The sequence below is a fragment of the Girardinichthys multiradiatus genome, chromosome 5, assembly GCF_021462225.1.
Source record: "Girardinichthys multiradiatus isolate DD_20200921_A chromosome 5, DD_fGirMul_XY1, whole genome shotgun sequence".
Classification (NCBI taxonomy): Eukaryota; Metazoa; Chordata; class Actinopteri; order Cyprinodontiformes; family Goodeidae; genus Girardinichthys; species Girardinichthys multiradiatus.
This window is the reverse complement of record NC_061798.1, coordinates 31,835,306-31,855,887: the sequence shown is the minus strand read 5'-3', so window position 1 is coordinate 31,855,887 and position 20,582 is coordinate 31,835,306. Positions and strand designations below refer to the sequence as shown.

Sequence of the window (20,582 nt, the reverse complement as noted above, 5' to 3'; positions counted from 1 at the left end):
TTTCTGAATTATAACTGCTTTTTAAAACAAACAGCATTTCAAAATTTGCAGAAATAAAACTTTAAAATATTTATCTCTGCAAATAATGAATCTATAACATTTGAGTTTCACTTTCTAAATTAAATTACTGAAATAGTTTTGATCAGATTCTAAGACTTTGAGACGTAACTAAAACTAGTTACTGCAATTCAGAACATGTGTTCATGGTTTAGAAACAGGCCTCCTAGTGTTTTTTCAGCTGTATAAAACCTTTATTTCTCTGTTTGCGTGTGTTTAGATCGTAGCGCGCGGCCTCCAAACGTCCCTGGTCCTGGAGGATGACCTCCGTTTCGAGGTGTTCTTTAAAAGGCGGCTCCAGGCGCTGCTGCAGGAAGTGACAAAACACAAGCTGGACTGGGATCTTATGTGAGTGATGAGAAATAACCCAGTGTGGTAAACAAAGAGGATTAGCTTCCCTTTTCAATGCCATCTCTCCTGACATGATGTCTCTCCCGCCAGATATTTAGATTATCGTTTGCAAAGGATTTGTTTGAAAATATTACTAGTGAGCACAAACCCTCAGCATCATTATTGCTGTACAATCAAAGCTTTTATCGGTTTAAAATAATTCACTAGATTTTATCTGTTTAAATCCTGAACATTTTTTGACTGAAATGCAGCAGAGATATGGATGTGACATTTTAAGACATGACATAAGTTAAAATAGTTAAAATTAATATGAATTCTTTGAACCTTTATATTTCTTTACCAATTTATTTTTTTCTGTGATAAACAGTTTATGATTTTATTGTGTATGCTGTTTGTGAGCATTTATTTCTGTTGTTGCCATTCTTAGTATCAAGTTTTGGGATTAAAAGTTTTTTTTAATATATATATAATTTATTCTTTTTATATAATATTGTCACACGGTATTACTGCTTAGAAGTTTCTTTTCGACGGCTTATTAGTACTGTTTGTCCTTTCAGTACCAACCTGCTGTGACTTCCTGTAGTTTGTGTTGCAGTCTAAACTGTCCAAAACTTTCTTATGCCTCTTGAAATGGATCGCACGAGGCTTGGGTCTTTGGTGGTCATGGGAAAGATGTGTAAAAAGTTAGAAATGACAGCAACATTTTTAAAATTAGTATTTATGTAGGAAACAAATGTAGCTTAAGAAGAAATTAGGTTTTATAATATCACCAGCACCATGCCTATGGGCATCTGTAATTCCTTTAAAATAAATTTGCCTGAAGCGTATTTTAAATTTATGATACTACTTTTTGAAGTTATTTAGAGTGGCTTGGACCTTTTAATCATTAATTAAATAAAACACGATGCTGAGATTCTCTTTGTTTTGACACTGGCCCCTTGGCTGGACGAGGGCCCATATTTATTTTGCCACCATGCAGAGTAAGCAGAATAGTAAAAGAGGTTAAATAAAATCACTGGAGAGGTGCAGCAAAAATTACCATCTCGGGGTCATGATGTCTCCATAAGGACCCTCACATGAAATCTACATGCTAACCTGTTTCCTGGAAAATGCTTCATCAGTCCAACCATCACAAACATGAACATGTGGACCTTGCTAACTGCAACCATGTGCTTTGGTCAGATGAGACCAAGAGTGAGCTTTTCCCCAACAATTAATCCAGGATGAATGTGGGTGAAAGCACACTATTGTCCCTTTTCCACTGGCTCGTTTTAGCCGGCGCGGCTCTGCACCACTGTTTTGCTCTACTCTGTACGGTAATGGCTGAAGCTACGATGGCTGAAGCCCCACCTCCAGCCATTAGTGTAGTGTGCTGTGCTGCTATTAACATTACTGAGGTTTGTGCTTGTTTTTTATGTCTAAAACGATCTACTAGTATAATTATCTGGACCACTTTTCACTGTTATTCTGACGCATTACATTGTTGATCAGATACATCGGACGGAAGCGGATGCAGGTGGACCACCCAGAGAAGTCTGTCCCAAACATCCACAACCTGGTGGAGGCGGACTACTCCTACTGGACACTTGGCTACATGTTGTCTTTACAAGGAGCCCAGAAGCTCCTCATGGCCGAGCCTCTGAGCAAGATGCTTCCCGTCGATGAGTTTCTCCCAGTCATGTACGACAAGCATCCAGTGTGAGTTTAACGTGTCTTTTCTCTGTAGGCCTCCATGTGGCGCTCTTCCTTTATTTGATCGGATTCGTGTTTCTGCCCCCCATCAGTTCAGAGTACATGGATCCCTTCGAGCATCGAGACCTGCAAGCGTTTTCCGCTGAGCCGCTCCTGGTGTATCCGACCCACTACACAGGAGATGCGGGTTACATCAGCGACACGGAGACGTCAGTGGTCTGGGACAACGAGACGGTCAAAACGGACTGGGATCGAGCCAGGTCGAGGAAGACCCAGGAGCAGGGGGAGCTGAGCTTTGAGGCCCAGAACTCCGACGTGCTGCAGTCAGAACTGGAGAACGTGAGTGCGCGGGATGAGCTGTGAAGAAGAAGAAGAAGGGAGGAGTGAGGGACGGAGAGCTCCATCATACAGATATGAGGGAGGGAGAACAAAGCTGTGATGCAGAGTACAGTGGAAAATATGGAGGGAACATGACAGAAAGAAAACAAATAAAGACTGAGAGGCAGAGCTGGTGGATGATTAGTTCATGAGGAAAAACAGTTTTCCTTGTACATTTCTCACTCTACTAATGGATCTTTCTCTTGAGAAATTAGATGTAGAGTTAACTCTTGAAGAGTCCGCTAACAGCTTTTAGTTTATTTATTGCAGTCGACACACATATTTCTTGCTTGTGTGGTCCAGTTAAGGCTTTTTACATAAACTTTTCTAAAAGTGATGCAAACATTCATGTAGACTTTATGTGCATCTCAAAAGAAAAGAAAATTGGAAGAAAATGGGCCCCGGTTGCAAAATTCCTCACCTTACTACATATTAATATCGGAGTATATTTTGGGCTAAAATTGAGGCTTTGTAAAATAATTAGGTCACTTTTTGATTTGTGTGGACTGCCTCTGCAGCTCCTCAGCTGTTCATGCTTGTGAACTCCTGCGTGTCGACTGTCTGCCAAAGGTCAGTTCTACCAAAAAGAGTTTTATTTTTAGAGTTGATACAAACGATCGAAGCAATCGGAATTATGTTCAGTTGTACCTGCTTTCTGTCAGATCATCTGTCGACCTTCAGATTTATCTTTTTATACCTGTCCCAGGTGCTAAAACGGATGTTTCTCCTTTATTGTCTGTTATCGCCTCGTTTAATGTAACCCTTATACATTTCTTTTACTTTTAAAGATGAATGTATCTCTCTTCTTGCCAAAATATTTTCATATTCTGACTGCAGCAGATGTGATCAAGTGTGTCTGTGTTTTCTGCTCTTGACGTTTTGCAGATTTATTGCAAACCAGCAGCTTTTGTCGCATGTTTGTTTAAACAAAATAGATTTTATTTTTAAAAAAAGTGTTAAGTCTCAGCTTTTGTCATCCACACCTCTTTCCTTTTTCATTTTTGCCAAAGGATAAATAAAGCCTTTATTGTGAAAGGCCTTCACTGAATTCACCATGCCTTAAAGAAGTATTTAAAGCCCTAAAACCTTTTCACATTTTGTCTCGTTACAACCACAAACTTCAAACTAATTTATTAGGATGAATGTGATCGAGCAGCACAAAGTAGGGCACAATTTTGAGGTGAAAGGTTTTATTGAATATTTTTCTGAATTCTTCAGCCTCCCCTTTGCTCTGAAACCCCTAATTCAAATTAATTGCAACCAATTGCAAATGCTGTTGGTGGGGAAAAACTTAACCTGCACATCACCCTGCACACACCACCCCTGATGTGAAACATGGTGGGTGGCAGTATCATCCTGTGTGCATATCTTTTATAAACATGGAGGCTGGTCAAAGTTGATCTTAATAGAGGACAATTCTGGAAGAAAACCTGTTGGAGGCTGCAAAGAACTTGGAGCAGAGGTTCACCTTCCAGCAGGAAGCATTATCTGAATATGCACTGCTGGAGATTCTCAGTCATCCACGACATGACCATCCTAAGTGCTTAGGTAGAAGGTAGAGAAATCATTTTGGAAGCGAGACAAAACATCCTTAATAAACAAAAAGAAATCCAGTTATTTTCTACTTAAGCACACAGAGCCTTAAATATACAGTCAGAGCTACAGGGAAGGTCATTAATATACACTGAAGTCTGTGGTTGCATTAGGAGAAAAGAGGAAGCATTCGAGGCACTGTAAATCAGACTAAAATGAAAAAAATGTTTCAACAGAAGCTTCAGTAGTGAAACAACAGTGCTGAATCTTTTGGTAATCGGCGGTTTGATTTCAGCCTGAACATCCCACAGTGCAGCTCAGGCTTATTTTAATTACCACTTCCTGCTGTTTGCCCTCTTCATAATTACATAATGGTCAGTTTGGAGGACAGAAAGCCACAATTACTTATCCTCGTTCTCTGTTTCTATTCTCATTTGTTATTCACTGTTGAACCATAAGGCTAACCCTTTGTATTCAACTTCATGGATTTAAAAAACATTTCCTACTTAATTTGGGATATATATATCTATATCTATATCTATATATCTGTATATATATATATCTAATTAGCCAGAGAACAAATGTCTTTATTAGGTGTTGGAGAAATGAGAACACCACTGTGCATTATCTATGTAATGATTCAAATTTGTATCACCCTTCACGCAGTAATTGCTTTTATTCTCAGCTGAACAGTGGGGTGTTTGCTCTGGTGTAAAGTTAAAGCTCGTAGTTTGCATTTGATATGCTATATTAAAAACATAGACCCCCCGCTGCTGCAAATCAAACATCAGTAACCCATTGTTGCACAGTGTTGCTTTCTTCTTATTTTAAAGGCTTTGCTGAAGGATTGTGTTGCTTTATTTTCTCCTTTTTAATTCTAACATTTTGAAAGTGTGCTTTAGATTTTTATCTTGATGAAATGTTCTTAGTTTACCAGAAGTCACCATATTAATCCTTACTTTGGATATTTCTAAGCACTTGTGGCAAAATGCACTCCTGCCTCTGTTTGCTGAAAGCAAACATGAAGGACCAGAGCTCAACCAACCCAACTGATCATGGACTGCTCTAAACACCAACAGAATGTATCTAATAATTATTATAGTAAGTTATGGAGTAGACATTCGTCAATATGAAAAAAGTGCCTGTCTGACGACATGAAGTATGCTAAAAGTTGTCCAAAAGCAACACATCATGCTCCAATCTAAAGATATTTAAGAAGAGTTGAACGTCTATCTGTGTGGAAAGGATTGTAAACCATTTTAAGGCCTTGGAACCATATTAACACAAATCCTCTGCAGTCAAACAGGGACAGGAAGTTTCATTTCATTTCTAGTAATCTGAGAGGCCTTACTGTGCCCTGCAAAAGTACTCCTACTCAAATGGTTTCCCATTTGGTGATGTTACAACCACAAACTTCAGCTTATTCTATTTGGGTTGTATGTGATGACTTAACACAAAGCAGTGCTTAAATGTAAAGTGGATTTAAAAAGATTTTTTTTTTTTTTTTTGCAAATATTGCTATCCACCTAAACTGACAGGCCAGGAAAAAAAAGAGCATTAATCAGATATGGTAAATATGGGGGAGCTGTAGAGATCCACAGCTCATGTGGGAAAAGCTGTTGAAAGGTCATAAGTTGAGCATTCCTGTCATTTTGGATGGGTGGCAAGAAAAAAAAAAGCCATAAGAGGTCCTGTTAGCAATTTGCAATATGTGGAAGACGCTTCTCTGGTTGGATGAGACCAACTATTCAAGTTTCTGGGCTATATGCAAACTCTTTGATAGAAAATTAACATTGTACAGTGAAACATGGTGGTGGTAGCATCATGCCGTGCCGGGATAATGTTCTTCAGCGAAGTTGGTCAGAGTTCATGGGAAGATGGAGTTAAAAAAAGGGGCAAATACTTGAAGAAACCCTGTTAGTAAGCCACACTTTTCAGATCTTTAGTCATTAAAATGTTTCAAAATCAGTTATCGTCTTCCTTCCACATAAAAATGAAGTGGGATAAAGTTGTGCGGGTCTGTCATAAAAAACACTGAGGTTCGTGCTTGTAATGTGGCATACTGTGAAGAAAAATAAAAGGTGTGAATACTTTTTCAAATTACTGCAGCATCCAATTCTTTGGAAAATGTTTGTCATTTTCCAAACATAATTGTGTGAAAATCCCCTGGTTTTCTCTGGACCTTTCAGTGGCCATAATGTTTTGGTCTGTGTATTAAAAATCTGTTCATCTTTGATTCATTCCAGAATATTCCCAGCTTTAAGGTGTCCAGACGTGCTTGACATGTTGCCTTCTCTTCCATCACGTACAGTGACAATCTGACTGAGCTGCTGAAGAAAAGCCAACAGGTCGCAGCACACATGAGAAATTTCTCCTGGCACATAATTTAATGTCATATTTCCAACTGAGCAGACAGGCAGAAATGCGTTGGCACCATTCTTGCAGTGGAGCTGAGCCTTCAGGGCGGCTAACGAGCTCTGGCATGCAATTGTGTGCACTCAAACGTTAATGTCCAAAAGGTATGTTTGTGTATATCTCACCACTGGAGTGTTTTAAGTGCGTGTGAAGTTTGTGGCTCAGAGTAATCCTATTAGATCTCTGGCTCTCCCCGCCTCTATATTTACCTCAGCTCTCTTCCTCTCTCAGATTAACCTGAGTGTTTACACTGTTTGCTTCTGTAGATCAGTAAGCGTGTTTTCCAGTCTGCAACTCGGGGTTCACCAGAACCAGCAACAAACTGTCGACTTTCTCGGCTCATTTCCTCAACTCCTTGCCGCATGCTGGCTTTTTAAATCACCCTGATTCCTGACGCAAAAGATCCAGTGTTGTGCTTTAAAGGTTTAATGTGCAATGTGAGACACTTTCGACTGTGAAGGCTGAAACGGGTCATTGGTCTCACTCAACGCTTGTTTTAAACCTATCTGACTTCTTTTTGCATTTTCTCACCGGCTTTCTTCCCCCACTGTGCATGTCCGTCCTGCTTTGCAATCCAATTTGTCCTCCTCCTTCATCCTTCCCTCCCTTCTTCGTTTTGTAAGTAATACGATTTCTGCTGTTGAGCTGGAGTTTTAGAAACGCACACACACACACACACACACACACACACACACACACACACACACACACACACACACACAATGGAAAGCAACCTCTACCCCTCAATTACTGTGCTGCCACACCTCCAGCTATCTCTAATCTCCTTCGGTGGACCACAGAATGCAAGCTGAACAAATTACAGAGAGGAGCAAAGAGGCAGTGAAAGGTGTCACTAAAATAAACTTCACAGGATTCAAAGGAGGAAAACGGATCAAATGAAAACCAAAATGGTTTGACAGGGAAGGACAGCAGTGGATTTGTTTCTTGTGGGAGTGTGAGGAGTTTCAAGGTGAGGTGAGTTATTTGTACAGATTTAGCTGCACAGAGATTGATGCTCTACTAAATTAGCAGCCGACAAAACGGAGCACCGTTGCAGCTGTAGATCAGGCGCCATCGATCTGCTTCCACAGAACTGAACCAAATAATACTTGAGGAATTACTTCCCCAAATGTATAATTAGGCCTACTGCAAACCCTCATTCTGCAGCAGGTGAGGTTTGATGCCGCTAAATTTCTAACATTACTCTACCCACGTCGGTCCTGGATGCTTCAGTCCAGAACTGTGGTCTCTAACGGATTTGGCACAGCTCAGTGCCAGAGAGCCAAATGTAATTTGTGCAGTTATCGCTGTCAATTCCCACCCTGCAGCGGCCGCTGCAACAGAAATACAGTCTGGATCAAACACATCAAGCTCTTTTGGGTCTGATCTTTATTTCTTTTTCTGATTTTTTACTTCTTATTAGATTTATGTTATTAGTTTTGTTTTGATTATAAATTGTACATGTTTACCCACAGAAACGTTTGCAGCCTTAACTTTAATAGGTAACTCAATTAGCCAGTGAGACAAGGAGCAGAACCATTGTAAGCCATGTGGGGAAAGCACATCCTGAGGGCCAGTAGTGGCCCTTTCTGGCCTGTGATGGCCTCAGATGACAATGAAACAACATCCATCAATGAAATTCACTGTTTTAATCAGAAATCCAAAACTAAAACTGAACATCACGAACAACCGAAAGGGAAGCTTCTGGAATCAACTGGCAAAAGTAAACCTTTGTATGGAATGCATACTTCTGAAGGAGGAAAACTCAGAATGATGTGTGTTTGAACGAGGAGCTGACATCCAGATATTTTGTCATAAATAACAGTTCACAGACAATATGATTATCTTGCCAGATGCATTTATCTTTATTAATCTCTTCATATGCCACACTATTCCTAATTCTTGTAGGAGCCCCCCTGACTAAGCTCCACATCATGTTTTGTTTACGCTAAACTGCAATGTTTACTTACAGGCTGCTGTCACTGTTTTATGGGCCTGAACACATTGTTAAACTTTTTTTTTTTTTTTTTAAGTTCATTTTCTACTGTTCCTTTGGCTTTAGATTTTCTTTTCAAACATAATTTAATTTGTGAATATTTTTTAACATTATTTAGAGATGTAGAAAAATGCCTAAAAGTTCAACTCAAACTTTAAGCTTCCTCTAAGTGAACTAGTGAATCTAAATGGATCCAAGCTGTAGTAATCATGATAGTGAACACACATGTCTACTTTGTATTTGCAGTGCTTTTTAAATGTATTTTCACCGCTATGCTGGCTTTCATCATATCGGTGTTTAGTAGAACTTTATGTGATGGACCAAATCTGTTAGGGAATAGCTATAAAGTGGGATAAAAAATATACAAGCTTCACATAATTTACAAATAGAAATCTGAAAAGTGTGGCATGCAAGTGTGGTAGTCAGCAGTACAACAACCCCCAACATACAGGAAGAGCTTCAATGAAATAGTTTAGATCAAAGCATTTTCATGTGTTAGAGCGGCCCAGTTAAAGTCCAGAAACAGGTCCAATTAGGAATATATGCCAAGACTTTTAGATAAGAAAATTATGTTCACAGACACTTTCTGTTTAAACCAATGGAGCTGGAGCTAGTTTCCAAAGAACAGGGAAATAAACTCACTTTCTAGTTATGCAAAGCTGGTAGAGACACATCTAAAGACCAGGGGGGCTGAATCCAAATTTCTGATTTTTATTTGTAAAAAATTATTAAAACTATAATTTTTTTGCTTCACAATTAAGCACTGCTTTGTGTAGGTCAGTCACATAAAATCCATAGAAAAATGCATTGAAAGTTGTAGTTGTAATGTAACCAAATGTGGCAATGTTCATTGCCACATTTGTATAGCAGTGTATAAGATCTCCATGACCCTCCCATCTCCACAGCGGGCTTTCCCATTTCTGCCTGCCAACATGGTGGACCTGTTCCTAAACCGAGTTCTTGTGGAGAACAACTCGGATCAGGATGAGCTTAACACGGAGCGTGAGATCATCGGGATCCTTGAGAACCGTATTCTGTTGCTATTCTTTGCCTCAGCTGAATGTGAGATATGCCAGACGTTTGTGCCTGTTCTTAACAGATTTTTTAAGAAGCTGAAAGATCCAGCGCACATCGAATATCCCAAACTGCTCGCTCTCATCTACATCAGGTCCCCATCTTTGCCTCTTATTTGTATCTTTTTCCTTAACACAGTCCCACTGATGAATCACTCATATGATTTCCTTCTTTTTTTCTCCAGCTTGGACAAATATGAGGAGCAGCAGGAAAAAGTTCTCAAAGAGCTCCACAAAAGGACTTTATTTCTGGCATTTGAGGATCCATATAGAAAGTAGGTTACTTTTTTTTTTCTGATGAATGGATAAAATAAATAAATCTGTTTTCATAAGTTTTGTGTTCTCCCATGTCGTTAAGGGAGCTGCAGGCCATGTTTAAGGTGAAGGACATTCCTGCAGTGGTGGTCCTGCGTCCCGATGGCTCCATCCTCTCGCCGAATGCCGTGCAGGACATCTCTCACCTCGGCACTGACTGCTTCCGCAACTGGCAGGAGTCCGCTGAGCTGGTTGAGAGGACCTTCATGCTCAATGAGGACTTTGATGATCCTAATCTACGGAGCGTCACCGACCCTGTGAGGAGGCTCAAGTACAAGACCGAGGATGACAAGAGGAAGAAGAGATGGTGGAAATTATGGGTAAAGGAAAAAGATGGAAAGGAGGAGGAGGAGGAAAAAGATGAAACATTGGACATGAAGAGGAAGAATGGAGATAAAGGAATTTGGCGAAGGAGATGAGAGGGTTTTTTGTTGTTGTTTTTATATCTCCTACTTGTTTTGCTGTATTAAATCTAATGCTGTTCATCTAAAAGCAAACCACACCTGTTGTTGCAGCTGTAACCTAACCCTTTTTTAAGAAAGATTTTCTCGCTTATGCTAACAATCTAGCTATAGTTAAGCTATAGTGTTAATGTTAGCACTATAGCTTAGCTATCTGCTGCAGGAAGATAGGAGAGTATATCTGTGGGATGTTAAATAATCTATTGTTTATATCCAGTATGTGGAGATGATAACTATGGAAAGTGTCTCCCATAGTTTGCTGTTGCTGATGTTAAACTTTAAATATAAAGGATTTATTTCTAGTCATATTCAATTTAAATATTATTGAAAAGTTCATTTATTTCAGTAACTCAATTCACTAAGTGAAACACATTATACAGAATTACACAAAGACTGATGTTTTCAAGACTTTATTTCTGTTAGTTATGATGATTACAGCTATTGAAAACATAACATTTAAGACTAGAATATTGCATCAAACCAATAAAAACATTTTTAATACAGAAATGTGGGCCTAATGAAACGTATGTTTAATGCATAATGGGTATTTTCAAAAGGTACTTTTAATCTGCTAAATTGCTTTATTCGAATGAATATTCTAATTTATTGAATATCACTTTGTTTTTAATTTGTAGCCATTCCTTGTTACCCTTCGAGTATTATTTGATGGTTCATCCTATGGTTCATGTTTATTATGTGCCGGTATTATTTGGATGGATCATAATGTCCCTATCCAAGCTCCTGTATTTGTCCCTAAACAATAAAGGTCCTGTTGTAGCTCACTTCATTAAAATCTTTTTTAAGTATAAGTAAATATGTTCCTGCTTTCATTTTGCCTGTGTATTCAGACGGTTCAGTCATTGAAAACCCTTTGAGCACTTCATGTTCCCTGCTCCTCTGGTCACCTTGTCCTTACGACCCTCCTTTACCCAGACTGAGGAGGGGTGGAGCCATGAAGACTGAAAGCCAAGACAGAGAGAGGAGCTAGCGGCACCAAGACGAACAAGGTGGAGTCAGAGGGAGAATGTGATTGTGACTAACAGAATGGGACCTGCTTCAAGTGGCATCAAGAGAGAGTTTCAAAATAATAAACTTAGATCTGAATGTTGTTCTGGGTTGAATCTGCTGCCCTGAGGAGAGATAATATAGGTAAGCAACTCTGAGGATTATCTGATTTACCAGCAAGCAAGATTAGATATGTGAATAATACATGCCTAGTAGGCCTAAGTAGAGCTTACTGGAAATAGAAATTGACATTTAAAACAAAGTGTCTTCACCAATGAGAAGTTGTTGAGTTTTGTTTACATTAAACAGTCTGTTTTCTTAATTACTGATCATCTGTAATGTTTCAGACTTCTTTTAGGTTCACCACTAAATGTTGTCCTCCTGTTAATAAAATGAAATAAATTCTTTCCATCTGTTTTTTTGTATAGTACACAATAATTTTTTTGTATACAAATATCTCATCAAACTTGTAACTGTCATAATCTGAGCCAAACCACCACTTTAAAGTTGCTAAATACTCTAAGCAGCTAAATACTTTACAAACCAAGATAATTTAATGTATTTATTCTGCAGCTTATTTTTCACTTTATTTTTTACAACAGCAAACCCAACAGGTTTTCTACCGGTCTTGCCTTCGCTTTCTCTCCCTGTGTCGGCTCATCATGGTGGACCTGTTTGTTGATCGCGTTCTTGTAAAGAACAACAAGGACCAGGATGAGCTGGACACAGAACATGAGCTTGTCATGCGTCTGCAGAACCGGATCCTGATGCTCTTCTTTGCCTCTGCTGAATCTGAGACCTGCCAGCAGTTTGCTCCCACGCTTCACAACTTCTTTAAACAGCTGACTGATGAGTTCTACGTGGAGCGTGCCGCTCAGCTGGTTCTTCTCTACATCAGGTGCATCATACAGACGTTCAGCACACTGCTCATTTCTCCAACTTTGTTTCTTGCTTGCAAAGTGGGATTGCTTCCTTAGATTTTCTGCACCCTATCTTTTCAGTAAACCAAACGCCATTTACTTTGTTTAAATTGTGTGCACCTGCAGAAAGCCTATGGCACGTTAACAGCTCTTATTGTAATTATCAATAATTCTAACAGTCCAGTCAGACATGTTTAATTATGTCCACTTTTAGACAAAAAACGGGCTACCAAGAAGTAAAAAAATACACAAAATTAGAAACTTCAAGCAAACTTGTTGAACAACTTGTCGCTGGAGAAGCTTTGTAATCTTTGTTGCAGTCTTCTCCAAGTCTTCTCTAATGCGTTTGCATGTAGTTTCTGCAGTGGCAGGTTTTAGGTCAAGACCCCTTACTGGTCAGTTTGAAATACTTACAATTCTAGTGTGTCTGCAATGTCCTTTAAATAAACCAAGTCCGTTCAACCAAAAACTTCATACCAAGATGGCCAGTGACCTTAGCAGTCAAATTTTCTCTTCAGACAACACCACCTCTGTGATACTCTGGATCATAACTGAAACTTTCTGCAAACCTAAGAGTTTACTTTGAAGGCTATTTTGTCTTTAAGTTATTTTTTGAATTTACCACAGTGAACACACTTTTTTTCTGGATATTTAATGAATTGTGTTTGTATTTATTTCTAACTTTATAAACAATCATGCCAGTAGTTTTGCCTAGCATTTTCCAGGTATGTTTAACCATTTATACACCATATCAACCACATCCACATTGTAATAAATTAAAAGATAGTCACAAAGTTAGTTTATTTCATTTATCCCATTCAAATATACAAAATTACAAACAGAAATGCTTAAAGTGTTTATTTTTGTTAATTTTGTTGATTCTGGCTTACATCTAATGAAAACCCCGAATTCAGTTTCTCAGAAAATTAACGTAAGACCAATAAAAAAAAGTATTTTAACAGCAAATTGTTAAGTTATGTCTTACTTCTTAATGGCGAACTAACTTTACAGTTCTCTACCAAACAGTAATCGAGACACCCTACAGAGGAAGCCAAAAAATGTGATTGCTTAATCCAGTTGCTCACAGAATGCTATATCAAAGCATATTAATGGAAGGTTGAGTGGAAGGAAAAAGTATGATAGAAAAAGGTGCTCCACATCGAGAGGAGCCAGTTGAGGTGGCTCGGGCATCTATACCGGATGCCTCCTGGACGCCTTCCTCGGGAGGTGTTCCAGGCATGTCCCACCGGGAGGAGACCCAGGGGACGGCCCAGGACACGCTGGAAGGACTATGTCTCTCGGCTGGCCTGGGAACACCTTGGGCTCCCCCCGGAGGAGCTGGAGGAGGTGTCTGGGGAGAGGGATGTCTGCTGGGCGTCTCTGCTGAGTCTGCTGCCCCCACGACCCGGTCCCGGATAAAGCGGAAGACGACGAGCACGAGTACGAGAACGAGAAAAAGGTGCATACGCAGCAGGTATTATTTCAGTCTTGAGAGGATTGTGAAGCAAAGCCCATTAAAGAGTTTCGAGGAGATTCACAAGGTGTGGACGTCAGCTAGAGTGTTACCTGAGCTAAAAAGAAAAATGACCGAAGTGTTGCTCAGTGGTTCAAGGTCCTCTATTACAGATGGAAGTAAATATTGCATTTTGTCCCAGAGTGGGGCGGCAAGAAGGTCCTCGGTTCGATTCCCGCCCGGGGGTCTTTCTGCATGGAGTTTGTATGTTCTCCCCCTTCATGGGTTCTCACCGGGTACTCTGGCATCCTTCACAGTCTACGAAAGGTCTACTTAGGTAAATTGGTCTCTCTAAATTCCCGTAGGTGTGAATGGTTGTTTGTGTGCATGGTTATTTGTACTCTGTGTCTCTGTGTACCTGCAATGGACTGGCGACCTGTCCAGGGTGTACTCCGCCTCTCGCTCTTAGCTGCTGGAGATAAGCACCAGCTCCCGGTGATCCACTATGGAATAAGCGGTATAGAAGATGAATGAATGAATGTCCCAGAGTCCGGAGGAAGAGCGGAGAACCACAGAATCCATGTTGATTGAGGTCCATTGGGAAGTTTCCACAACCAGTGATGATTTGGGATGCCATGTCATCTGCTGGTGTTGTTCTATCAAATCCAAATACAGCAGCAGGACATTTTGGAGCGCTTCATGTTTCCCCATAAATAATCCATAGGGTATCGTCAAGAGGAAGATGAGAAACACCAGACCCAACAATGTAAACGAGTTGAAGGGTACTATTAAAGCAACTCAAGCTTATTTGTTGGTCTTACATTAAATTCAAATTTTCTAGATACTGAATTATGGGTTTTCATTACAAGTTCATTATAGGTCATAATCCTCTCAATTAACAAAATAAAGCAAATATATATTACTCTATGTGTAATGAATCTAAATAATATGGTTTTCAAATTTTGAGTTAAATTAGTCAAAATCTTAAACTTCTCATTGAGATGATAATTTATTGAAATACACCCAAATATAATTTATGGAAAAAGTTATTTGGGAAAATCCCTAACAATTTTCTTTTTTTCTTTTTATTCCCCCAGTCTAGATCAATCGGAGGAACAGCTTGAAAACGTCCTCAAGGAGCTCCCAAAGAAGTCCCTGTTCCTTGCATATGAGGATCCATACAGGAGGTGTGTGGAGCAAGCCAGACAGTAAAGTGTACTACCTTCTGGTGAATATTGACAATGTAATCCTATGTGCATGAATTCATTACGCTTCTACTAATGTGTGTTTGCCCACAGGGAGCTGGAGACCATGTTCAATGTGAAGGAGGTCCCCACAGTGGTGGTCCTGCGTCCCGACTGCTCCATTCTCATCCCCAATGCAGTGGAGGAGATAATCCAGATGGGTCCAGACTGCTACTGCAACTGGCTCGAGGCAGCCGAGCTCATCGACAGAAACTTCCTCATGAAGGAGGACTTTGAGAACAATTCCATGCGCAGCTTTAGCGACCCTGTCAGAAGACTTAAGTACAAGGTGGAGGATGAGAAGAAAAAGAAGAAGAAGAAGAAACAGCGCAGAGGATGGGGGGGAGGTGGTGATGAAGGTGAAGAAGTTGAAGCAGGAGGAGGAAGAGATGACAAGGATGGATGACGGCCAATGTGGTAAAGGAGACCATAATTGGAAAAAACAATGCTGTAAATCTGTCCCAAAGCTGTTACTATTAGAAATTGAAAGCTATTTTTCTACTTTAATTATTGCTCTTGCAAGAATTTAGTTTTTATGGCTGAATTAAAAAAAAGCTTAATTCTGGCATTTTCAGATGATTTATTTTAATTCTATCTTAAATGAAGAAAAGAGTTGTGATGATCTCTGGGGCCAAGTGTGAGTGTGCATAAACAGAGTGTCCTACTAAAGCATTCACATCCCTTGAAGCTTTTCAATTTTGGTGACATTACAGCCACAAACATAAAAGCATTTTTATTGGTATTTAAACAGCCTAACTAAAAGTAACACATAGTTGTGAACTGGAAGAAAAGTGAAGGATGGTTTTCATTTTTTTGTCAAACAAAAAAATAGTCTGAAAAGTGTGGCATGCATGTCTTGATTAGGGTTGACCTGTGTTTAATTTGATCCAAGTATAAAAACAGCAGTTCCGTGAAGGCCTTATAATGGTTTCTTAGAGAACGTTAGCGAATAAAAAGCATCTGGAAGACCAAGAAACATAGCAGACAGCAGTAATTTAAAGCAGGGTTAGATTATAAAAAAATCCCAAGCTTTGAACATCTGAGAGCTCTGCTCCATTTATCATCTGAAAACAAAAAGAGTATGGTTGGCTACATACAAGCCTTCCAGGATATGGCTCTACACTAAAAGGGTGGACAAAAAGAACATTAGTCACAAAAGCAACCAAGAGGCCCATGGGAACTCTGGAGGAGCTGCAGAGATCCACAGCTCAGGTGAAGGAATTTGTCAATAGGAAAACCATTAGTTGTGCACTTCACAAGGAAGAAAGACATTGTTTAAAGTCCTATTTAAAGTTTGGTACAAGCCATGTAAAGGACACAGCATCAATGTGGAAGAGGGTGCTCGGTTTAAATGAGACAAAAATTTAACATTTTGGCTACATGCAAAATGTTACATGCAAACACGGCACATCCTCCTGAACACACCATCCCCACTGTAAAACATGGCGGTGGCAGCATTATGCTGTGCTCAGCAGAAACAGAAAACCTGGCAAGAATTAATTTTCACATAGAGTCATTGTTATAGGGTGGCATGTTCATGTGTTGGAACAGCCCTGTCAAAGCCCAGGCCTAAATCCAATTAAATATCTGTGACAAGATTTGACCATTGGGTTTCAAGCAATCAGGCTGAGTCTTGACTATTCTGTAAAGAGGACAAATTTCCAGTCTCTAGATGTAAAATAGCCTACACTTTATCAAGTCCAAGGACCCCAAAGAGCTTTACACTGCAATCAGTCATCCACCTCATTTTTGCACACATTCACATACTGGGGCAGACTGAAGTGAGGCTGCCATACAATCGGCACCACTTAGCCCTCTGACCACCATCAGCAGGCAAGGTGGGTTAAGTGTCTTGCCCAAGGACACAATGACTGAGATGGACCAAGCAGGGGTTTGAACTGGTAACCCACTGGTTATAGGACAAACTCCTACTACTGTCGCCACCATCGCACTACCAGATGTGCAAAGCCGGTGGAAACATACCCCAAAGATGAGCAAAGATGGAGTACAGATTCAGGGAGCTGAACACAAATGCCACAATTTTTTATTTTGTTTGCAACAAAATTTTAAAAATCAGGTTGCACCCTTCTTCCACATAACATTTATGCACTTTGTCTCGCTCCATCACATCCAATCGACATTAAGAGACATTGAAGATTGCGGTTGTAATGTTGCAAAATGTGAAAGAATTCAAGGTCTATGACTAGTTTTGCAAGACAACCCGTATGTCAACATTCAGTGCAATATGGATAATCTCCCTAAAGGACAACTGAAAGCTGCCTCTCTTTGCTGTGTTTGTTTATTATCATCTCAGTCTAATGTGTGAAGTATACAGGCAAGCAAAGGTTTGGTGTGAGCCACAACCAGTCTCATCCTTGTGGCTTGTTTTCTTACACCCAGGAGGAATACTAAAAGCCATTTCTCAATTTTCAACAACAACACAGCTCTGTGGAGATGTAGTTTTCCATGTTGTTTGCCACCTGATCAAAGCTTGTGGTGCACAATGTGATAACCAATAAATAATTCAGCAGGATTAAAATAGTTTTTAGTGACTGTTTTGTTTTGAGTGTTTGTGAAGCCTGGCTGTACTTTATGGTCTGCACAAGCAGCAATCAAAGCTATTCAAAGAATCGAGTAATTCAAAGAATCAAAATGGGGAAACTAGCTCAACAACATAATCACTGATTTCCTTTCAATGTACTGAGGTCTATGTTTAGTCTCTGCACACTTCCTGTCACTTGCATATTGCATTGATGATGCTTTGTGTGATCATTTAGGAATCCCTTTTGGAACGTTTCCCTCAAAGGAAAACTAGGGAACATGGTTTTCTTCCTTCTTTCTGAGTGTCCCATTACTGTAAAACATGCCATCAGTGCTTCTGAGCACAGGGTTTTCATTTAAACATTCAGTATTTTTCAGGCTCCTTTGTAATATATAAATACAAAACTTTTGCATAAATCTAGAGCAAAAGGTTCTACCGTGCTCTGGCTTTATATTCGTAAACTACAAAACGGAAAGAGAAGGTCATGTTGCAGAAATCCCAGGGTTCATCCTTGTTCATTTATTTATTCAGTTACAGAGAACATTCAAAAACAACCCCAGATGCACTAACAGACAGATGATAAAGAAATCTAACAAAAGATTAGCTAATAAATGAAAATACTGTACAAAACCAATAAAGAAGTGAAGTAAATCGTCAGTGAAGCTAAGAAAGGACTTTGTGTGTTTTTGATTTGTGGTATCAAATACACTGAAATCAGAAATCATCTTTACCTGCTGTTTAAACATATCAACAGAGTTCAAACTCCTATGCATTTTTCAACTCCTCTCTCAGTTTATAAGAACTCTGGTTTTCATTGTTCTTTACTGGTTCCTTCCGTTACTTTGTCCGTGCTCCATGTCCTGCTTATCCTGTGATCCCCCCTGTAAGTTCTCCTTCTTGTTCACCATCAAATAAGTCCCTTACTAATCCTAAACATGACATGAAACCACTAAAGTTTGATGTTTCCAATTCAACTGCAGACAAGACGGAAGAATGTTATGGTCCCCTGCACTGAGATGTTAAAGCAATTGTTACCAGAATCCATAGTTCAATTTTATAATCTATTTGATCACTTGCATAAATTTTGTTCACAAAAATCTACAGGTGCAGGCATACACTTGTGTTTGTTGCATAAACGTTTTAAAAATCTGATTGGAGGAACGCTTTGAGATTATCAGATACGTGTACTCGTGCTCGTCGTCTTCCGCTTTATCCGGGACCGGGTTGCGGGGGCAGAAGACTCAGCAGAGACGCCCAGACGTCCCTCTCCCCAGACACCTCCTCCAGCTCCTCCGGGTGGATCCCAAGGCGTTCCCAGGCCAGCCGAGAGACATAGTCCCTCCAGCGTGTCCTGGGCCGTCCCCTGGGCCTCCTCCCGGTGGGACATGCCTGGAACACCTCCTGTCGAAGGCGTCCAGGAGGCATCTCGTATATAGCCACCTCAACTGGCTCCTCTCGATGTGGAGAAGCAGTGGCTCTACTCCGAGCCCCTCCCGGATGGCCAAGCTCCTCACCCTATCTCTAAGGAGGAAGCTCATTTCAGCCGCTTGTATCCGGGACCTCGTTCTTTTGGTCATAACCCAAAGTTCATGGGCATAGGTGAGGGTAGGAACGTAGACCGACCGGTAAATCGAGAGCTTCGCTTTTCGGCACAGCTCTCTCTTCACCACAACAGACCGGCACAGCGCCCCCATTTCTGCGTCAGCCGCACCGATCCGTCTGTTGATCTCCCGCTCTATTCTTCCCCCATTCGTGAACAAGACCCTGAGATACTTAAACTCCTCCACCTGAGGCAGAAACTCCCCTCCAACCTGAACAGGACAAGCCACCCTTTTCCGGTCGAGAACCATGGCCTCTGACTTGGAGGAGCTGATCTTCATCCCAGCCGCTTCACACTCAGCTGCGAACTGCCCCAGCACATGCTGTAGGTCTTGGCTAGAGGGGGCCAGCAGGACCACGTCATCTGCATAAAGAAGAGACTAAATCCTCTGGTCCCCAAACCTGACCCCCTCCGGCCCTTGGCTGCGCCTAGAAATCCTGTCCATAAAAGTTATGAACAGGACCGGTGACAAAGGGCAGCCCTGCCGGAGTCCAACATGCACCGGGAACAGGTCCGACTTAGTGTCGGCAATGCAAACCAAACTACTGCTCGACTTGTACAAAGACCATACTCCTGGAACACCCCCCACAGGGCATCACGAGGGACACAGTCGAATGCTTTCTCCAGGTCCACAAAACACATGTGGACTGGTTGGGCAAACTCCCATGAACCCTCGAGTACCCTGTAGAGGGTGTAGAGCTGGTCCAGTGTTCCACGGCTGGGACGGAAACCACACTGCTCCTCTTGAAGCCGAGGTTCAACTATCGGCCGGACTCTCCTCTCCAATACCCTGGCATAGGCCTTACCAGGGAGGCTGAGGAGTGTGATCCCCGTGTAGTTGGAACACACCCTCCGGTCCTCCTTCTTATGAAGGGGGACCACCACCCCAATCTGCCAGTCCAGAGGCAGTTTCCCCGACCGCCACTCAATGTTGAAGAGGCGTGTCAACCATGACAGCCCAACAACATCCAGAGACTTTAGGTACTCAGGGCGGATCTCATCCACCCCCGAAGCCTTGCCACCGCGGAACTTTTTAAACACCTCGGTGACTTCAACCTAGGAGATGAAAGAGTCCACCCCCGAGTCCCCAGCCTCTGTTTCCACCAGGGAATGCGTGATGGCAGGATTGAGGAGATCCTGGAAGTACTCCTTCCACCGCCCGATAATGTCCTCAGTCGAGGTCAGCAGCCTCCCACCCCCACTGTAAACAGTGTTGGCCAAGCACTGCTTCCCCCTCCTGAGGCGCCGGAAAGTTTGCCAGAATCACTTTGAGGTCAACCGGTAGTCATTCTCCATGGCCTCACCGAACTCATCCCAGGCCCGAGTTTTTGTCTCTGCCTCTGCCCGGGGCGCAGCATACTTGGCCTCACGGTACCCGTGTTAGTCGGGTGAAGAGCCAACCACAGCCGATAGGACTCCTTCTTAAGCTAGACAGCATCCTTTACTGCCGGTGTCCAACACCGAGTTTGGGGATTGCCACCGCCACAGGCACCGCAGACCTTACGGCCACAGCTACGGGCAGCAGCATCGACAACAGATGCGGAGAA

At 41.2% G+C, this 20,582-nt stretch overlaps 2 protein-coding genes across 2 annotated transcripts in view; both read left to right on the top strand.

Annotated features, from left to right (window-relative positions):
* Positions 1-11,053, top strand: part of LOC124868184 (procollagen galactosyltransferase 1-like) — a 30,265-nt gene extending 19,212 nt beyond the window's left edge. Inside the window, exons 10-13 of the mRNA XM_047365081.1 lie at positions 278-405; positions 1,900-2,106; positions 2,193-2,457; positions 9,828-11,053. Of these exons, the coding sequence (XP_047221037.1) occupies positions 278-405; positions 1,900-2,106; positions 2,193-2,457; positions 9,828-10,229 (1,002 nt within the window). The 3' untranslated portion in view covers positions 10,230-11,053. The remainder of the gene's footprint in view (positions 1-277; positions 406-1,899; positions 2,107-2,192; positions 2,458-9,827) is intronic.
* A 150-nt stretch (positions 11,054-11,203) lies between these two features.
* Positions 11,204-18,651, top strand: nxnl1 (nucleoredoxin like 1). The gene is made up of 4 exons (XM_047365082.1): positions 11,204-11,420; positions 11,879-12,174; positions 14,747-14,836; positions 14,948-18,651. The coding sequence occupies exons 2-4, from the start codon at positions 11,939-11,941 to the stop codon at positions 15,297-15,299; spliced, it is 678 nt and encodes a 225-aa protein (XP_047221038.1). The 5' UTR covers positions 11,204-11,420; positions 11,879-11,938; the 3' UTR covers positions 15,300-18,651.
* The last annotated feature ends 1,931 nt before the right edge of the window (positions 18,652-20,582 follow it).

Bases quoted from the DNA above. Each gene is read 5' to 3' on its own strand.
- nxnl1 (XM_047365082.1), top strand. From the start codon at position 11,939: ATGGTGGACCTGTTTGTTGATCGCGTTCTTGTAAAGAACAACAAGGAC. The intron at 12,175-14,746 runs GTGCATCATACA...TTATTCCCCCAG, and splicing joins CTGGTTCTTCTCTACATCAG to TCTAGATCAATCGGAGGAAC. The intron at 14,837-14,947 runs GTGTGTGGAGCA...GTTTGCCCACAG, and splicing joins TATGAGGATCCATACAGGAG to GGAGCTGGAGACCATGTTCA.